This window comes from Otolemur garnettii, unplaced genomic scaffold, assembly GCF_000181295.1.
Source record: "Otolemur garnettii isolate 467f Iridium unplaced genomic scaffold, OtoGar3 scaffold00077, whole genome shotgun sequence".
In the NCBI taxonomy this organism is placed as follows: domain Eukaryota; kingdom Metazoa; phylum Chordata; class Mammalia; order Primates; family Galagidae; genus Otolemur; species Otolemur garnettii.
Window position 1 is genome coordinate 6037951 of NW_003852472.1, and position 21874 is coordinate 6059824.

Genomic DNA, 21874 nt, shown 5'->3' on the forward strand with positions numbered 1-21874 from the left:
TACTTAAAAGTGGCAATCTCATCAAGAAGTATGTACAACACTAAGAGAGCTATTAACTTCTCTTGGTAGTGGTTTTTGACCTTTTGTTCAACAAGTACTTTTAAGATTCTCAAATGCCAGGATGAAGATGTCTGTAACTATAATTATATGCTACTTTTCCTTTGTAATCTTATACCTGACTATCTAAAATATCTTAAATTGCATGTGATCACTGTTTCAAGAACAAAATCAGTGATAGCTCATTTTGAAGACTAAGGAATTGAAAGGCTGATTTTGTATGATCACAAAGCCCATCAGTTCACCAAGTGCATGTGTTGCTTTTCATGTTAACCACTCTGCTTTTGGGCTTTCCTTAAAATTGGCCAATCCCAGAAGACCTAGCTTTTTATGACCCTGTCATATTCTTTGATAATAGCTAAGGGCCATTCTGTGAGCAATTTTAAAGACTGTTTACAGGTTGCTGACCTTAAAAGATCATGCATATGGAGGCTGGGTGCAGTAGCCAATGCCTGTAATCCTCGCTCTCTGGGAGCCTGAGGCAGGAGGATCCCTTGAGTTCAGGAGTTTTGAGTCTAGCCTGAGCAAGAGCAAGACCCTGTCTACAAAAAAGAATCTGGGCATGGTGGCGGGTGCCTGTAGTCCCAGCTACTGGGAAGGCTGAGTTTGCCTTGACCTATGATGATGATGATGATGCCACTTCACTGTAGTGGAATGTAGATGAGACTTTGTCTCCCCCCACCCCCAAAAAAGGATTGTATATACTGATAAATTAAACAAATATTTACTAAATATATTCTAGTTACTGTGTAGGCTTTGGAGATAAAATAATGAACAGAACAGCTAAAAATCATGGTGCTCATGCAGCTTATAATCCCTTTGTGTAGTGGTGGGACTTTAAGAGAGAGAAAGAACAAGCAGAGTTATGTTAAATATTTACTACATTAGGAGGCATTAAGTAGAGGCAGGATTGTAGTTGTAAACAGGGCGATCAGCAAAATCCTCAATGAGAAAGTAACATTTAAATAAAGATCTAAAGAAGGGAGGGAGTGAAGCAAGTGGCCTGTGAGGGTAAACATTGCGGGTAGAGGGTTCAGTGAGTACAAAGGTCCCGAGGTGGGAGCATACCTGGCTTATTTGAGAAACACTGGGGAAGCCAATAAAACTATTACAGAGTGAGGATACAGAGAGTTGTACAAAATGAGATCAGAGAACTAATGGGCACCTGATAGATTGAAGACTGTCTTGTAGGCCATTATAATGACAAGCAAAAGACTGGTAAGGTAGTGGCCAGGAGGGTAGGAGAAAAGCAAGAGTGAAATAAAGTGCCTCAAAGATGGAGTGATTAATTGTGCTATGGTTACATAAAATAGCTGGGGACTGAGAATGACCACTAGGTTTAACAGTGTGAAAGTCATTAATAAGCCATGTCCCTTCTTGGAATGGAAGGCTTCAAAGGGACCAACATCCCTGCTTACATTACAGCCGGCCTCTCCCCTTCTTCACCATGCTACTCACTGAGACTCTGGAGTTTTTAACCTAAATATCTTCAACATGGCTTCCAGGGCATGCTTTCTAAGCTCATCCTTTGAGAGCAAATAGTACCACAGATATGTGTATATCAAGATCTAGGTGGGGGTTCTTGCTAGTGGGAGATGGGTAAAGTGGATGATGTGGAAGGGGCCTGGAAATTGGTTTGTGGTGTCAGCATGCGTGAAGGTGAGGCTTCTTAAGATGTGGGATAGAACTATAGGTAGAAAAAAAAGGATACCAGGCCAGTGGCTGGCTCAGCTACATTGCCACATTCCATAAGAGATTTCAAGGAATACAGAATTCTAAACTAAAAAACACAGCCATTCTTGCCCTTACAAATGCTCATTCAAGCAAAGTAAGACATGTGTTATTTAACACTGTGTTAACTCTTTACTTTTAACTGCTTGGATAGTGTTTGGATTTCTTGCCTGGAGCTCTGCAGATGCTTTTATCAGCCTGTTGGGCTTGATTGGAGCAGTTTTGTGACAAGACAAAAGCCTCCTTGGATAAGCTTAAAGGAAGAATGAGAGAAGAATTGGTTACACTGAATAAATTGTTTTCGAGAATTTCTTAAATGGAAAGGTAGTTAGGTTTTTTGTTTGTTTTGTCTTGTTTCATTGTCTTGTAATGTGACAAAATTAATAGTCAGGCAACGAGTACCCTAAAAACAGAGATTTTAGTTCATGAGGGCTCCCATAACAAAATATCACAGAACACAGAATGGGGGGGGGCTTATAAAACAGAAATTAATTTTCTCATAGTTCTGGAGTCTAGAAGTTCAAAGATCAAGGTAGTGTTACCTATTGTGTTTTCTTATGGGGCCACTTTGCTGTCTTTTCCTGTGTCTTGCCAATGGGAACCCCTTAAATTTGGCTCCCAAGCCCCTTTGACTTGATTTTCCCAGGAAGACGAGATGTTCTAGACACACCTTACATATTTCCTTTCTCAAATGTTCAGTTGGCCATTTTTTTGTATGGCTGAATGGGAAAAACACAAGATACAGGAAGTGTGTCATGTTTGAGGGTGATGGTGATTTTAAAGAATGCCAAGCCATTTAAAAAGTTGTTTGAAACATGTTTTCTTATAGAAAATCATAAAAAGTAAGTTTTGTATGTTATTTTTGTGTATTATCCTTGAAAACAAAATATTATTCTCATAATTACTTTTTAATAATCAATATCTCATTTTCAGGAAGCTAGGAACTATACTAAGGCAGTCCAGCATTCATTCATCAAGTTATTTTTGTACTGTGTTTGTACAAAATACAGTATTTTGAACTGTATTATGTGCAAATTTCTGAGCCTATTTGAAAACAGATTTATCTTTTAGTTCATACTTATACCCAAGGAATACCAAACACCTTCTATTTATTCTGGCCTTTCTCTTTAATCCCAGTCTTGTACATCTGTTTTTCTTCTGTGCTTCAGAATTCCTTTTTGTTCAGAAATGAAAAGTCAATTTTGTTATCATGCTTTTTATCAACATAATTCAACCTAGCAATGGGACCTACATTGTAGAGAGATGTGAGTTATATATCAAACACTACTTTTTTTTTCAAGCAGTACTTTTACCCATTCTCTCACCTTCACATTATTAAGTTATGAAGAAATAATATCATAATAGCCTCTTGGCCTAATCATAAAGAATAGAGTTATGGTTCTCTTGCTAAGTGGTAGAATTATTAAGTTCTGCTGTCTAGGTTGAGTATGTCTTTTCTAAGACTATTAAAGTTGCTTAGATTGATTTTGATTGCCCTAATTACTTTTTGTTTATATTTGATACTATATAGTTAGATTGATCTGGGCTTATTTTCCTCTATTTTAGTATAGTTTTTTTCTACTGCTATGAAATCCTCTGAACCCCTTAAAGTGTTAAATACTCTATGTGTTTGGCACATGGAAGAACTTCAGTAGTTTTCGTTTTCCAAGGTAACAGCCCAATCTTTGAGGCATTATCTGTGCAGTAATACCTTGTTTATTTGAGAACATCACTAATACAGATAAATAACTTTCTAAAGTCCCAGGGTATCCAAGAATCTTGTTTCTTCTTTCACACTAATGAAACTTTTCTAATTCCAGTGAAGTGACTTTATGGATTCATGGATTTAAAGGCAATTTCTTCTTTTCTTGTATTTTTAAACGTGCGGTGGAAGGCAAAATTCCAGGATGGCTGTCGAAATGCTTATCCCTTATTTGTTTTAATGATTAGATTTTCATAAGTAGCAGAGTTGACTGACTTTAAGAAATATGTAAGGTTTTTCTGTGAGCCTGACTTAATCAAGTGAACCTTCAACAGGGATCTGATTCTTCTTGGAATCGGAGATTAAGTTGATACAATCTTCCTTTTTTAAAATAAATTGTTTTCATTGAAATTTTATTGAGTTTTATTACATGTAATAGTTATATACTATAAGAGTCCCTTATTGTAATAAGTTTTGGTGAATATAAGAGAGTTATATAATCATCACTGTACTTCAGTTTTACACTTGATCTTAGCTAAAAGGATAAAAAGCAATGTGTGTTTCAATCTTAGAACAGTTTCAATCTTAGAACAGTGATACCATATAACAGATTTTCCTCAAAACCATTTGCAAACTGTAAGAATCTTATATTGTTGTGGGAAAAATTCCACTTGGTGGGCTATACTTTAATGTATTATTAAATTCCATTTGTTTTATTTCATCAGATTTTTGTACCTTTTTAAATTAGGAAGGTAATACCATAGTTCCTTCCAGATTGTAAACACAGATTAGCTTTCCACAATTTCTAGGCTCTGGAACCAATTTCGTTAAATATTCTTTAAAGTTTTAAACAATTATAGTTTTGAAAGTACCACCATAAAATAATTTTTATTTCTATAATTTAGAAAATTTTTCTATTATGTTTTAATTTTAATATTTAGTTTTACTTGCTATCTCTTTTTGTACTTTGATTTGTAAGACATATTTCTCTTTGGAGTACCTCTTAATTATACTGTAGTTTACTGTAAATATTTTTATTCCCAATTCATTGTGTTTTTTTTTAATTTGTAGAATTCAGTTTTTTAATTTTACTTGTAGTACCTTTCTTATCTCACTGTTTTAGTTCATTTTGATCCCTGTAATTAAGCTATTTATTTCTAGTCTTTCTTATTTAATAGAAAATACATTAAGTTCATGAGTTAACTAACAGATTTTACAGTATCCTGTAATGTTTAAGAATTTATATATTTAGCTCTCTCTTTCCCTCACCTCCTTCTGCATTCCTCCTCTCTCACTCTCCTGTCTTCCCCCTCACTCTGCTCTCTCTCTCTCTCTTCCTCACCTCCTTCTGCCTTCCTTCTCTCTCTCTCTCCTGTCTTCCCCCTCACTCTTCTCTGCTCTCTCTCTCTTCTTTCCCCCGCACTCTCCTTATCTCCCCTCTCTTCTCTCCTCCTCGGTGCTGCTCTGCAGCCTCCCTCCCCTACCAATAAAGACCTTTCCTACAAAAAAAAAAAAAAAAAAAAAAAGAATTTATATATTTATACTTCTAATTTTCTTGAGTTTTAAATGATGTCTGTGTGTGATTTTCTCTTTGACCTAATTGTAATTGTGAGAGAATTTTTAAAATGTCTTTTCATAAAAGTTTTAAAAATCTATAAGTGATACAACTATTTAGTTTACAGTGCCATCATTAATTTTTATAGTAGAAAAGGCTACACAAATAGCCTTTTCTACTATAAAAATGTAAATTTATTTATTTACATTTTAGAATTTATTCTGATATTTCTTGTGACCTAGTGTATTTTCAGTTGGCAATAGTACCTCCACAGAGACTCTGATTTACCAAATTTTACTGTGTATTGACTAAGCCAAACTTAGTTTTTGAACCCCTAGATTATTTTCCATTATGTTGTTTTCTTGCTCCCTGATTAATAGGATGCTAAAGTGTCCTGCTTTCTTTTGGTTTTCTATACTATTTAAAGTATTCTTTTTTTTTACTTTCATATAAAGTTTATAACTTAAACCTTTACTATAAAGTACAGAAGTATATGAAAAGTAAATATTTTACTTATTGTTACTGTTTTCATATAGTAACAAAAATAACAATACTGTCTTTGACTTATGACTTCACATAGCCATTTATTTCTAACCTTTTGTCTTTTTTTTCTATTTTTAAATTTAGTTCTTTGTAACTACAGATAATACAATACAAAGTACATGTCCTTGCCTTAAAAAAAAAAAAGGCGCTTAATCTACTGATGTTATGAGATTTTAGTCTTATGCTATTCCTTTCTTGCTACTTCCTTTATTTTCTCTCATTTCTGTATTTATTATGATTGAATCTTGTAAATTTTCTCCCCCTTTCTCCCCTTCCCTCTTTGACAAGATCTTAGACAGTCTTGAGTATAGTGGTGCTCACTGCAGCTTCAAATTCCTGGGTTCAAACAAGTTTCCTTAGTTGGGCTCCCAAGTAGCTGGGACTAGAGTAGAGGCCTGTGCCTCTAAGTCTGGGAAATTTTTTTTTTCTTTTGAGACAGAGTTTCAAGCTGTTGCCTAGGGCTCAGAGGATCCTCTTGCCTTGGTTTCTCTATTTTTAGTAGAGCTGGGGGGGTCTCACTCTTGCTCAGGCTGGTCTTGAACGAGTGAGCTTAAGCAATCCAAAGGCTTGGGCCTCCCAGAATGCTAGGATTACAGGCGTGAGCCACCGTGCACAGCCAGGTCCCGGTAATTTTTAAAAAGTTTTTTGTAGGGGAGCTGCGCACGATGGCTCATGCTTATAATCCTAGCACTCTGGGAGGCCAGGCAGGAGGAATGCTTGAGCTCAGGAGTGCCAGACCAGCCTAAGGAAGATTGAGACCCCATCTCTCTAAAAAGAAGAAAAAAAAAAAAAACACATTTAGTTTATGGCAGGTACCTTGCCTGCAGTCTCAGCTACTCCAAAGGCTGAGGCAAGAGAATCAGTTGAGCCTGAGAGTTTGAGGTTGCTGTGAGTTGTGATGCCACAACATTCTACTGAGGGCAACAAAGTGATACTCTGTCTCACAAAAAGAAAAATTTTTTAAAATATTTTTAATAGAGGTAAGGTCTTACTTTGTTGCCCAGGCTGGAGTATTTTTGATTTTTAAATTTTAACAGTAAGCTTATCAAATAGTACTGAAAACACGTCTAAGTATTGTTGACAATAACAAGGTAACCTTTGATTATTTGATCCAAGAGAAATTTTGCTTAATTCCTTCCTCTCTGCTGTAGTATCCAAAGGTTGTTAATTTTTAGTCTTTATGTACAACATGTTATTTTACATTGTAAAGTACAATATAGTTTTCATTTCTTAAAAACAATTTTCTATCCACTTTACAATTTTGTTTGTATTTGTGAACTTATGTTAGCTTATTTTGATATGTCAGCTTTTTCAGTACGTTCTTTAGCTTGTGTCATGTGTCTCTCATCTGACACACCTCCTAAAGCTTAAGGAATGAAACAATAAAAATGCTACTCAATTCATTAAGCTTTCCTAATTTGAAGACAATTTTATTTTGAAAAAGAAAAGCAATATTTTTACAATATTAAATACTTGTTATTTTGATGGTAGTTAAGTCTACCGTCAAAGTCAAGTGTAAATTTTTTCACTGCAAAAGACGAAGGTTTTGAGCTTATTGACACTTTTAAAATATATAGAATTTGTTTAGATCTCTATAGGAAAACTCAGCAGTCTGAAAGATGATATACCCTGCTTTGAGGAACCAAAACTGAGGGAGGAGATTGCTTTTGAACACTCTTCTTTGCTGTGCTACATAATTTACATCATTCCTCTCAAGTTCGAGGCATACACTCTCCACATAATTTATCCTTCTGTAAATTTTGTTTGACAGGTTAATGACACCTACGGGGCATCAAGCATCTTTCTGGAACCCTCCATACTGTAGCTGAAAAACATGGCATAGCCCAGCTCACAAGCGCTGAGCAGATGTGTATGGAATTGCTCTACTTTCACGCAGTCCAGGGTGGTGGGACTTTGTTACATGTTCATTAGCAGGGATAAACTATGGATCGTTATTTTCCTAATTAGCCATTAATAACAGTTAACACTATAATGAGATCACGATTTCAGAGTTTAGAGGATATATTGTTGACAGTGAAATCTAATGAAAAACAAACTGGCTTCTTATATTTTTTACAGGAAGTTAATCTTAGTGATAGATTTACTGCCACTCCTGCCAGACACCAGCTTCCATTCATTTTGTCTGCTTTGTTCTAATTCTGATGCCTGAACTATATAACATTCTGATGGGAAGAAACTTCTCAAATTAGAGAGTAGGTTATAGTAATTATTAAATAAACAAAGTTCTCAAGTATCTGAAGTCTGTAATAAGAAATCTTACTGCGTCATTTATAGCAAAAGCTTTTTCATAGTAGCAGGCATGAATGCTCAAAAATCAGTGCAAACAGAATGATTTTCTTTAACTCTTTAAAATTTAAGCCAGCACCTGGCCTTTTCAATGTCTCTTGGTTGTAGGTAATAGCTGGGAATTCCAGGTGAAGAATTACAACTTCTGAGTTAGTTTTGCTACACCAGATGATCCACTGGATGTTACTGAAAAATGCCAGTTTGAAAATATATTCATGGGATTAGGAATGAATACTTCTTTGCCTGAAATCTTGTGGTTTAGCTTTAGTACTTACTAGAGTCAGTGCATTTCTTTGAAATATTGAGCTGTCTGACAGCTTAAAATCCTAAGTTTCCTTTAAACTTGAGCCAGGCTTTGGTGGAGACAGGGGTAGGGTGGGCGGGGGGCCGGGGGGGTGGGGATTTTACATAAGGCTCTCTGAAAAGAATTTGCTGAAGTGCTTTTGCTTGGCAGGGCACTGGGAAGGATAGGAAGTTGCTTCTTCTCATTCCTTCTTGGTTTTTGCCCTTAGCCTAGATCAACATTTAGTCAGATAATTTACATCAGGGCATTGATGTCTGTTGTTGGCCTTGCTAATGTCATCATTTTCCTTTCATGAAGAAGCATGGAGTAGGCCCAAGTGCAGTGCCCAAGTTTTGTTAAGCCAGTTGGATATTTGGAAAAGTCTTGATGCTCTTAGACCCTCAGTATTTCTCATCTATGTTGAAGATCTGAGTTTTATAAATATATTTTGATCAAATGTCACCAATAAGATTTCTTTCTTTGTCAATGTTGGTAGTTGAGTATCACAAATATATAAAAACATACATGGAGAATACAATTACTACAGCAGCATTCTGTCCATGTTAACTGTTAGTATCTAAATGAGTGCTAAGAATTAAAGGAATGGAGACTTGGTTGTACATGGCTTGTCTAATCACTTCCATATTATTTCCTCTCTTTGTCTCTTCATCTATATGTTGGGGATAGTTCTACCTGCTCTTACTTACAGAACCAGTTGGATAAGAGTTCTGATATTGGCTCGGCGCCTGTGGCTCAAGTGGCTAAGGCGCCAGCCAAGTACACCCAAGGTGGCGGGTTCGAATCCAGCCTTGGCCCCCCCAACAATGACAGCTGCAACCAAAAAATAGCCGGGCGTTGTGGTGGGCGCCTGTGGTCCCAGCTACTTGGGAGGCAGAGGCAGGAGACTCGCTTGAGCCCAGGAGTTGGAGGTTGCTGTGACCTGAGATGCCACTGCACTCTACCCAGGGGGACAGCTTGAGGCTCCTGTCTCAAAAAAAAAAAAAAAAGAGTTCTGATATTGCTTAAGAATTAGAGGACCCATTCCACATATGGATTTTATCATCAGTATAACTATATTGTAACAATAGCCTTTTTTAAATTAGAAAAAATGTTTTGTATAATTATTAAGGCCATTTTATGAAGAATTTCATGTTAGCTGAATTTTGAAAGCTTTTTCTTTTCTTTAAAGTCAGGGTTTTTCTCTGTTGCCTGGGCTAGAGTACAGCCATATGATCATAGCTCAATGCAATCTCAAATTCCTAGGCTCAGGCCATCCTTTTGCCTCAATCTCCTAAGAAGCTGTGACTATAGGTACTTGCCGATTCATTTTTCTATTTTTGTGGAGAAGGGGATCTCACTCTTGCTTAGACTGGTCTTGAACTCCTGCCCTTAAATGATCCCCCTGTCTCTACTTCCCAAAGCGGTAGGATTACTGGGTTGAGAGACCACACTGGGCCTGAAGGCATATTTTAAAAGATAAATAGAGAAAGAGCTCTTCAGAGACTGTAGGAGAGGAGATAAGATCCAAGTTTTAAAAAATGTCTTGACTGCTCAGAAGGTGAGAGTGAACATTCCAGACAGAGAAGATCTGGTGTGAAAAAGTACAGGGTAGGAATGAACAAGGAACAAGGAAGAAAGGTTGAGAGTATGAAAGAATGCTGGCTTTTTGAGGGATCGAGGGAAGCTAGCTTTGAATGGTATGCCAAAAGTGGGGTGTGTCGGCTCTGCGCCTGTAACTGATCAGTGGTTAGGGCACTGGCCACATACACCAGGGCTGGCAGGTTCAAACCCAGACCCGGCCTGCTAAACAGCAGTGACAAATACAACAAAAAAGTAGCCACGTATTGTGGCGAGCAACTGTAATCCCAACTACTTGGGAGGCTGAGACAAGAGAATCATTTAAGCCTAAGAGTTTGAGATTGCTGTGAGCTGTGATGCCACTGCACTCTATGGAGGGTGACATAGTAAGACCCTGTCCCAAAAAATAAGTGGGGCATGAACTGTAGTCTTTAAAGAGAGGCACTTTAAAGGTACAAGGAATGTCGATTCAAACTTACTGTTGGTTCATCTTGGTTCCATGGGCTCCAAGGCCATTTGAAAACCTGTAGGCAAACGTTTGCTCCCTATTGCCTGTTCTGCTCTTTAAGTTCCCTCCTGCCTATAAAAATGAAGCATATAGTTTGTTTGAGACTTTTTGTGATCTCATCTGTACACCCCTCTCTAATTAATGTTTCTTCCTATTTTCTCTGAAAAATTACTCTGTTCTCATTGGGGACAATCATAATAATTTTCTAAAACATTGCCTTTTTGCCTTTGCTTTCATCCTTTCTTCCCTCAGGAGTGTCTTCTTCTGTCCTCTTGGCTATATGAGCTCAATCTACTTTTAAAATCCAAGCCTTCAGAAATCACTTCTCTCAATATTACCAGCTACTTTTTGGTTTCATTTAGCTTGCATTTTCTTGTGCTGTATTTGTCTTGCTATACTGAGAACTTGTAAAGAGAATATGTCTTGTAACCCTCTGCATTATAATATGTTGTTAGTGTCTCTGAAAATGATGTGTGTGTGTATATAGATGGTTTATAGCCTAATACAGACTAATGATTTCCAATTTTATGTGTTCATATTTTAATGTAGCATTTAGTTCCAACCCCAGAATGTGGCACTTAATACATATTTGTTGAATGAGTGCAGATTTAACTTAACTTAATCCGTAGGTCTTAATCAGTTCTTTTAAGTATCCAGCAAGAGACCTCTAGAATGTTTCCCCTCCTTCCCCTGTCACTCCTTCCCTCCCTTCTTCTCTCCTATCTTTCTCCTTCCAAGAAATACGGGCAGAAATCATATTTAATGCAGTCTTGCTTTAGATTAGTCAATGTTTTTGGTATTTCATTATTGAAAAAATCTTAGTGGAACAGGAAAGAAAAAAAAAAGGCAAGACTAATTTCCAATTCATGAACCTTGGTTAGGCTTTTCAGGTATTTATTTAAGTTTTATTCATTCTTTTTTCTACACTGACATTTCATGGTGAATGTTTTGCTTATTGTACCCTCAGTGTTTTTTCTATGGCAGCTTACTTGGCAGTATTCAAAAACTGCCAGGTAAATTCTAAGAAGAATGGACCTGAAATTGTTCACTCTTGACAAGGCTTAAAAAACAGGAGCCAAAAAAACAGACCATTGACTTTTTCCTTTTTACTCTTTTCTTTTGCCTTTAGCTCAAGCCAGGGCAGAACAGCTGCAGGGACAGTGACAGTGAAAGCGCCAGTGGAGAATCCAAGGGCTTCCACCGGAGCAGCTCTCGGGAAAGGCTCAGTGATGTAAGTTAAAAAATCAACCCAAACCACCAGACCACACATGATGGTTCAGTCAGGTCTCAATTACATGAGGCTCCTGTCCCTTGAGATCACTTTGCATACAGAAGCATTGCAGTCTACATTTTCTTTGCATAAATGTGCTCATCTTGCAATTCTGATGTTATTCTACATATAATTTGACCAGAAATATATTTTAACAAATTATAAGGTAGGTGAATGTACTTGTCACTTTAGAAACAACAGATCGCAAAGAGAAGTGACAATACTTTCACATCAGTGTTACAATTGAACAAGTAGATAGGTAGCACTATAACTTGGAAATGATTTCATTTAGTTACGGGCTTTTTGTAATTTCTTCACGTGGGAGATTGGTGGCAATCCTTTTCTGTCATTTTATTTCTGTTGGAAGTTATGGTTAATCAGCCACTTAACCTGGTAAGAGAAAAAATTAAATTTCGTGATGAATTTACCTGTTGAAGTGTCTGCTAGCCTTCTAGACCTGGCTCTGATTGTCCTATAGCCCCTTACCCACCAGCAAGGCAGGTTCCCCTCTGCTGTTTCCACGAACTACTTCTCCCACTGTGGACTCTCTTACCTTTTTTAATCATATACCATATATCAACATTCTTGGTCCATCCTTGCCTCAAGAGCAACACTTGCCCCAAGAGAAACTCTCTTGTCAAATGAATCAGGTAGAGAAAAATTTTAATTATTCCTACCAACAAAGAAAAATTAACTGAGAGAGTACCAAGAAAGCAATAGCGGTTTAGAGCCTCCGAGTGTTGAGAAGTAGAAGCAGAGTTGAGACATATAATGAGGAGCAAACTCTTATGTTCTTTTTTTTTTACAGTACTATAAGGCAGTGGCCTTTGTTATAATGTGAGAGATGAACTACTTAGTTATAGAAAGAAAATATTAGTACTTAATTTTCTTCTGAAAAAAGAAATTAAGCTTTACTAGTATTCAATTTAGTGAGCAGAGAGTAGTTGATGTTTATGATTTTTAAACACATGGATCTTAAGAGTGTGTACTCAAAACTTCTTTTATTAAGAGGTGTCCACTAGCATAAAATACTGGAGACCAATACAGCACTCTTGGCCAGTAGTAATATCAAATCCACCTCTCCATCAGCCAAGGCAGTCAATTCCAGGATATAACCCCTTCCTACACACCTTAGGAAATTTTGTGAGATTTAGGATGAAAGTCTGTGTATGGGATATTGAATTCTTAGAAGAATTAAGTAGAACAAAGTATCATTTTTGTCATATTCTTAATATCTTAGTTATAGACAATTTCCTCCCCTTTGAATATGGTACAGTACTATGTATCAGTTATATAAATAGAGAATACTAAGTCAGTCTTTTCTGTATGAGTGTTTCTATGTGTAAGAATATGTTTCATTGTGTATTTGTGTGTTTATTTTTGTGAAGCTTGACAATCATAAAACTTCAACAAATTTTTTTACCTAATTTGTTAACAACAATACCTAAAGCTCAAATAGCTGTTCTTTGAGATGTTCTTTATGCTTTGAATATGAGATCTCTTTGACCCTTATTCCAGGGTTAGTTGGTCATATTTTCTTCATGGAGTGGAGAAATGAAAGCCACATCTGTTCAGAGAATAAGAATACAGTGATTGGATCCTTTGGCTGGTTGTTCTAATCTCACTTTCTATTAGATCAGAAGAAATTGTCCAACAATAGCTCAGGCTATTGAGCAACATAGCCTGAGACCCTGTCCCTCTAAAAAATACAAAAATTAACCAGGCACAGTGGCATGTGCCTGCTGTCCCAGTTACTTGGGCAGCTCAGGCAGGAGGATTGTTTGAGCCCAGGAGTAGCTTGAGGCTGCTGTTATGACACCACTACACTCTAGCCTGGACAATAGAGTAAGACCTTATCTCAAAAAAAAGAGAAAGAAAAGAAATTAGCAAAAGACATTTCATATTTATGAATAGGAAGACTGAATATTGTTAAAATATCAATACTATCCTAAGCTACTTGTAGATTGAATGCAATTCCTATAAAAATTCCAAAATTTTTTGCAAAAATGGAAAAGCAGATCTTCAAATATATATGAAATGGCATGAGAGCTCTAATAACCAACATAATCTTGAAAAATTACTGATTTCATTACATACTACAAAGCTAGAGTAATCAAAACGGTATGGTACTGGCATAACATTTTACATATAAAGCAATGAAATAGAATTGAAAGACTAGAAAGAAATCCATATGCCCAACTAATTTTTGACAGGAGTGCCCTATCTATTCAATGGGAAAGATTTTATTTTCTTTGATAGTAGTTCTGGGACAACTGTATTAAAGAATTTTTGCTTCAATAGATAGTGCAGAAACATTGGATTTCTATATGTAGAAGAATGGAGTTGGGCCCTTACATCAGTCTACATGCAAAAATAAACTCAAAATGGATCAGTGACCAAAATATAAGTGCCAAAACCATAAAATTTGTAGAATAAAATATACAGGTCAATCTTTACCATCTTGGATTTGTTAGAGGAACCTTAAATATGGCACCAAAAACATGTACTACAGAGAAAAAATAGATAAATTAGACTTCCTCAAAATTAAAAATTTTTGCACATCAAAGGGCATTAAGAAAGTGAATAGACAACTTACAAAATGGGAGAAAATATTTGCCAGTCATGTAACCGATTAGTGTGTAATATCCAGAAAATGTTCCTAAAAGGCAACAATAAAAAAACCTGTTCAAAAAGTGGCAAAGGGCTTGAATAGACAGTTCTACAAAGAAGAGATACAGAGAGCTGATAAACACATAAAAAGATGTGGAAAGTAATTAGCCTTTAGAGAAATGCAAATCTAAACTATAATGAGATACCACTTTTCACCTGATAGGACAGCTATAATTTTTTTTTAAAATGAGAAAAAAATAACAAGTGTTGGTAAGGATATGGATAAGTTGAAACATTCATACATTCCTGTTGGGAATGTAAAATGATACAACCACTGTAGAAAACAGCCTGACAGTCTTCATAAGGCTATCAATGTAATTATCATATAACTCAGCAATTCCACTTTCATGTATATATGTAAAAGATTGAAAAATAGCAACTCAAAGAGTTACTTGCAAGACAGTGTTAATTCCAGCGTGATTTATGGTAGCCAAAAGGTAGAAAGAATCCATGTGTTTGTCAGTAGATCAATGGATAAACAAAATGTGTATATATACACACAATGGAATATACTCAGCCATAAAAGGGATTGGCATTCTGGTACGTACTGTAACATGAATGAAGGTTTAAACCATGCTAATAAAAAGACATAAAAGGACAAATATTACATGATTCCACTTTTATGAATTACCTAGAATAGACAAATTTATAGAGAAAATGGAGTAGAATAGAAGTTACCAGGGACTGGATTGAGAAGAGTGCGAGGGATGGGGAGTTAATTGCTTGATGTTTATACAGAGTTCCTTTTTTGGAGTGATAAAAACACTTTTAAAAAAGATAAGTTATGGCAGTTTCTCAACATCGTTAATGCAATGAATGCCACTGAATTGCACACTTAAAAGAATGGTTAAAATGGCAAACTCTGTATCATACATATTTTACTACCTAAAAATATACAAAAAAAAAAAAATTAGGGCTCTAAGAAGTCTGTCTGTATTATGTTCAAGCCAGTCAGTGAAACATTTTGAGTTTATGTTGTTTATTAATTATTAAAATTCACACATTTTGCAGCAATATCATTAAAAAGGAAAGAAAGAGAAATAACCAAAGAAAATTGGCAATTAATGAGCTGATGAGTCCCCAACATCTCGTCACTTTTTTCCTGCATATGTGTAGATCTGAGGTTTCAGAGTCTTGCATCAGGCCCTATGGCAATCTGAAGTCTTCTGAGATGAAGGTGTTTGATAAGTCAACCTACAAAACCATTTTTTAATATGGGGGCAATACCTCCTCAGATAATATTTTAAAAAATAGAGGTATCCCCATTTTTGGTTGAAGAAGGATTTATAATTAATTCCCTTAATGCCTGTCAGAGAGTGAGAAGATTAAGTCAAAGACTGCTACTATTTTAGGGGGTTGTTTTGAAAATATGTTTTGATGTCTAAAGAAATTAGTTGGCATGGTGCACACACTTGTAGTCCCAGCTACTTGGGAGGCTGAGGCTAGAGGATCACTTAAGCCCAGGATTTTGAGGCTATAATGAGCTGTGATGGTATCACTGCACTCCAGCTTAGGTCCAGAGCAAAACTTTTCTGGTGTAAAAGAACACCACAAAATCAAACTTCCATATCACTACTTATCATAATTATTATGCTTTTACTTACGTTTTTGAACTTCTGAAAAATAGTCCTTGTCTGTTAATTGTGTCCCTGAGCCATTTCTTGGTCTGTTTCTATTGGTTATTTTCTCCTCTTCATGAAACGTATTTTCCTGCTTCTTTGAATGTCTGGCAATTTATTATTAAATGCCAGAAATTATCCATTTTTTTGCTGAGTGTTGGATATTTCTGATTTCTATAAATATTCCTTATTTTGAAATGGAATTATGTTACTTGGAAATAGGGTTTTTTATTGTTTCAGGTTAATCAGAAGATACAAACAATTAGAACAATTAGGTTACAATGTTCGCATTTGTTAAGTAGAATACCTCTTATAATTATGTCCCACCCCCAAGAGGTGTGCCATACACCCTAACATTATGGGGGTTTTGTTTGTTGTTGTTTTCTTTAGGTTTGCTTTTGGGACCAGGACAACCATTAATTAATGGTAATTTTTTTTCTAGTACTGAGTACTGTGCCTAATGCCTGATATATTCTAACGGGTTTCCACTGTGGCTAGTTGGAATACAAACTATTCCCTCTTCTGTGTGAGTGAGGTCTGGGGATTGTTCTCCCTCTTCCTTTCCATTGGTTGTTTTCATGGCTAGTGGGGTACTTTTCTCCCACAGATGTTCTGATGAGTTTTCAGTTGAGAACTAGTGGGGAACTTTATGCAGCTTTCACAGTTCTTTCTGTGAAACTTACTCACCTTCATGCTGCACTGTGTAATCCCAGCTGCCCTGACCTCCCATGATTCTCAACTCTGTCTTCACAACTCAAAGATACAACTAGGCTCCACCTAGGCTACCCCCTGCCTCACACAGACTGTGTCATGAAAACTCCCCAGACAGACAGCTGGGAAAATTGTAAGGATCATCTGATTGTTTCTCATCCCTTACGTATTATTGTACTGCACTATTCCCCAATTTATAAAAACTCTTGTTTCATACATTTTGTCCAGTTTTAAAGTTGCTTAAGGTAGGAGAGTATATTCCATCCCTGTTTTTCAGCTGAGTTAAAAATTACTATCAGTCTTCCACCCACTTAGTTATATTTTTAGAAGCTTTGGCAGTTGAGATTTATTCCCAAATGAGGGTAACTAACTGAGGTTCTATATACACATATTATTCCAGCTTTGTTTTTTTTTTTCTTTAATTGGCTAGGCAAAAAGAATAAGAATAAAGAATTCCACTGTAGCTAGACTATTTTAACTCATAGCTTTTCTAAATTCTGTATTCCTAAACCATATTGCCAGGAGGAGATAATTGACCACAAGGATTTTCATTTTGTCCACATTAAGAGATTGTAGCAACTTGTTTAGATTAGCCACTAACGAAAAAAGGGTAATAAATGGGTCAGGCGTAGTGGCTTATGTCTGCAATCCTAGCACTCTCGGAGGCTAAGATGGGCGGATTGCTTGAGCTGAGGCATTCAAGACTCCCTGTTTCTACTAAAATTAGAAGAACTAGCCAGGTATACACTATCACCTATAGTCCCAGCTACTTGGGAGGCTGAGGCAAGAGAATTGTTTGAGCCTAGGAGTTTGAGGTTGCTATGAGTTGTGAAGCCAGAGTACTCACTCAACCCCAGGGTGATAGAGTGAGACTCTGTTTTGAAAAATGTAAGTAAGGAGGGAAGAAAGGAAGAAGGGAAGGAGGAATAAAGAAGGAAGGAGGGAAAGAAGGAGGAAAGGAAGGAGGGAGGGAGGGAGGGAGGAAGGACTATGATGAGTTGCTTGAGGAGGAAAATATTGCTTCTGACATTACAAAATTTTATAATTGAGGAAATTGTCAAAACTTAGGAAACTTACTTTAAAATTTTAGGAAATCAAACAAGATCTCAGATTATGAAATGATCATGGACATTCACTGTAAACAGACCAAGTTTGATAGGTGTTTTGCTGCTTATTATGTCTGACTTTGGGCAAAGAACTTGATCTAAGTTTTGGTTTTAAATAGGTTTATTTTCTTGCACTTTAAAGATTATGTGATACTATGCATTTGAATCACTTACCACAGGTCTTGGCACTTCCTGTTGGTTCAAAAATATTTGACTTCCTTTATGAGTCATTGTCAACCTGACAAAACATATCTTAATCAAGACAAACTTAAGTCTGCCTCCCAAATATAATTGTCCTCATTCTATGCCTTCAAACTAGTTTTCTCAAACCTTAACTGCCCTTCTTGTTTCCCTGTCCCAGTATTGGATCCCAGAGCTAGTTATCCTCCAAGTCAAGCTCTGTTCTTTCCTCTGCCTTTCTTACATTGTGTGACTTAGTCACTCTCATTTTCCTGACTGTATTTCTGAAGGAATGTTTGTGTTTATCCTTTCATTGAGGCTTACAGCTGTCTCAGATCTTCTCACAGTTTCTTACACAAATGATTCCTGTAGGCCAGGCATCGCAGGCCCACTTAGGATGTTTATCCGGCCCTCCAGGTGTTTTTGCCGCCGCTGCCTGTCCTGTTTAGCAGCTGACTGGTCCTGGGGCCCGCAGTCTGGCCCTCCAAGGGTCTGAGGGACCGTGAACTGGCCCCCTGTTTAAAAAGTTCAAGGACCCCTGCTAGGCTCTCAATGATTTTATCTATATGGTCTCTGTTTCCTTCATTGTTTCCTCTACAATGCTTCTAGAACTATTTTTACAATACACAGCTAGTATTTAACCTTCCTTACTTAAAGTCTGTTTGGGTATGCCATGAGGATGATGCCTACACTTCTGAAGATCCGCAGAGCCCTCCCCACAAGAGAGTGGAAAGCTGACTCTCCATTCTCCATCTCATCTCTTTTCCATCTTTGTCCCTTATGCTTAGTTCCTTTGAACCACGTTTTGTTCTTAAATGGTAGATACTTGCAAAGTACCTACTTAAATGGTAGGTACTGTTCAAAGCTTTGAAGGAATTGAAACATCTCAGAATATAGTGAAAGTATTGAATTATAGTAAGTCTTGTGCTTAACAGTTCTCTAATCTTATTATTCTGTAGCTCCTTAACCCATTCAGTATGATCATAGTTGAGACATTTCTTCTTCTGATGTTCAAGATAACCCTTCTTTAACCCTTGTTCTACCCTAAATCTTCTTGGGTTTGGAGTTTTTTTAATTGATTTTTCTATCCCAAGTGCCACTATTTATCCATCTATACCAGCATCTATTCTATCTTCTCTTCTTCTTTTCTACCCTTCAAATTTCATTAAGATTTTACTCCATACCAGGTTTCACTAGCTACTATTAAGGGAGAAATAGACATGAGCCACAACCACTAGGGAGCTTCTCACATCTTTGTGATTTTTTTTTTATTAGAAAATATAATGGAGACTCGGGAAGGATTCATGATGTTTTATTTCTCCTTTTCTCTCTTCTCAGTCTCTCTCTCTTTTATCTGTGACAGAGTTTCCTTTTTCCTAACAGGTTGTTTATGCCTTTTTCCCTTCCTGTCTCATACATCTACGGGTTCTCCTGGGTTTGTCAGTGTTTCAGTTGTCCAGAAATACTTATCAAATTCTTTTAATGCTTCAGGTGTAGTTCTGGGCACTTAATGTTGGGCAGTAAATAAGATGAACTCTCTGCTCTTAGGAATTTTCCTTTCCAGTGGGGGAGACAAACAATAAACCTATAAAGAAACAACTATTATTTCTTATTAATAAATTCTGTGAAATAAAACAGTATGAGGGTGCAATGGAATGTGGTGCTACTTTACAGTGATTGGATAAGGCCTGTCTATGTAGGTAACATTTGAACTGAGCTCTAAATAAAGAAAAGGAGGGAGGTATGCTGGTTAAGAAAGAAAAAAACTATGGAAAGAACTTTCTGAGCAGTAAGAACTACAAGCTCAGAGGTCCTGATTCAGGAGAAAACAAGTCATGTTTGAAGGAAAGGAAAAGGCTGGTGTGGCTAGATGAGAGTATTATGGCTGAACATGTACCTTCTGGCTCTTGGTAAGGAGGCTGGTATTGTATTAGTTTCCTAGGCAGCTGTAACAAATGACCACAAACTGGATGGCTTGAAACAACAGAAATTTATCTCATAATTCTAGAGGTTATAAGTCCAACATCAAGGGGTCTGTAGGACCATAATCCATTTGAAAGTTCTAGAAGAGAATCCTTCCTCTTCTCTCTTAGATTTTGGCAGCTCCTAGCAATCCTCAGCGTTTCTGGCTTATAGCTGCATTCCAGTCTCTGCTTCAATTTTCATATGGCCTTCTTCTCTAGCTGCAGCTCTGTGTGCCCTTTCCTGATCTTGTAAGAACAGCAGTCACTGGATTTAGGGCCCCCTCTAATCCTGTGTGACTTCCATTTAATTATACCTACCATGACCCTATATCCAAAGAAGGTTACTATATCAGTCAGGGTTCTCCAGAGACAGAACCAGAATAATAGAACAGAACCAGTAAAAAGGGATTTATTATAAGGAATTGGCTTACATGGTTATAGAGGGTGACAAATCCTGAGATCTACAGTTGGCAAGCCAGAGGAGACCCAGGAGCGTCAATCGTGTAGTTCTATTCTGAAGGCTGGCAGGTTTAACACCCAGGAAAAAAGTGATATCTTTGCTCAAAGCCAGACAGAAGGAATTTCTTCTTGTCTGAGAGTCTGTTTTTGTTCTATTCAGGCCTTTAGCTAATTAGATGAGGCCTACACACATTAGGGAGGGCAATCTGCTTTACTCAGTCTATTGATTTAAATGTTAAACTTACCTTAAAAACCCTCTCATAGAAACACCTAGAGTAATGTTTGACAAATATGTGTATATGGGCACCTCATGGCCAGTCAAGTTGACATATACAATTAACCATCACAGTTATATTCTGAGGTTCCAGATTAACATGAATATTGGAATGACATTGCTCAACCCACTATAGTTTATTATAAAAAGCTACTGGAAAATGTTAAAAGAGTTTGAGTTATAATTTTTACTTTAAAGTATTTAATTTTCCTTTTACATGAAGAACTTCAGATGAAGGTGAGAGCAAGAGTGAAATCAAGGAAAGAAGCCAGAAGGCTATGGAGTATAGATGAGAAGTGGTGACAACTTGAGCATAACAGGGTCGGCTGATGTTGAAGTGACTGGACATTTCCACACCTGTTGTTTTTATCAAGTTGTTGCCCAATCTTACTTAATTTTCTTCTAGTAACTACAAGCTTATTTTCCCATTGAAATACATTTTGTGTCTTTTTATCAGCCATAACTAATCTAATCTCCAAGGTACTATTTTCATTGTTACTGTTTTTTAAAACCCTACAGGAATGTCTGTGGATAAGATTTTTTGTTACCTTTGCAAGAACCTTACTTGTTGATGAGATTTCCCTTTTCCCTTTTACTCCCAAGAGAGAAAAGCATAACATGGAGCTCGGTAGGTGGGAATGTCAGATGCAGTTGCTGATTTGGAAGAATTTTAATAAATTATCCCTAAGGTTATAGCACACATCCTCACCAAGGGGCAGAGTGCACATTGCCCTATACTCAGAAAGCTGTATAGTATCCATGACCTCCCTGTGCGGATCTATAATGAATAGAGCATATCTATTTTAGATGGATAATCAATTTTGAATCCCTTGTAGGTAAGTTCTTAAAACTGAAATGTTAGCTTCTTGTGTTTAATAAGTAGCTTCAATGATAGCTTATTGACAGAGATGGAAAGAGAGCCAGGCTGGGGGCAGTGAGGAAGAAGAGAATGAGTATTTAATAAATAACTTGCAGACTTGAATGCCAGCAGCAACATTCTCCCTCTTGGAAAATGTCTTTCAACTGTGCATCTCATTACTGTTTTTGTAGCCCATGGTAGCACAGGGATTGAGGCAGAGGGTGTTTCTAGGAAAGATCTTCTTTACAACATAAGGAGATCATCATAACATAATTTGCAGAGATTGACAGAGCAGTGCTCAAATCTGGAGCTTGGAGTGGGGGACAGAATGAAAAAAACATGTTAAGTAGGAGATGGCTTTGTAATGAGCTCAGATAGCCAGCTTGCCTGGCATTTCCTAATATATCTATCTTCTCATGCAAACCACTAAAAATGTTCTCCTACCCTATTTTCTGAACCTCTTAATAGCTCTCATTTCTACCTACTACATTGAAAATA

At 36.8% G+C, this 21874-nt stretch overlaps 1 protein-coding gene across 3 annotated transcripts in view; it reads left to right on the forward strand.

Moving 5' to 3' along the window:
- The window catches only part of AUTS2 (AUTS2, activator of transcription and developmental regulator), a 1212799-nt gene that overhangs the window by 524810 nt on the left and 666115 nt on the right, over positions 1-21874 (forward strand). For all 3 annotated transcript variants that reach the window (XM_003794208.3, XM_003794209.2, XM_023515688.1), the window contains exon 3: positions 11394-11495. In XM_003794208.3, coding sequence (XP_003794256.1) covers positions 11394-11495 — 102 coding nt within the window. The remainder of the gene's footprint in view (positions 1-11393; positions 11496-21874) is intronic.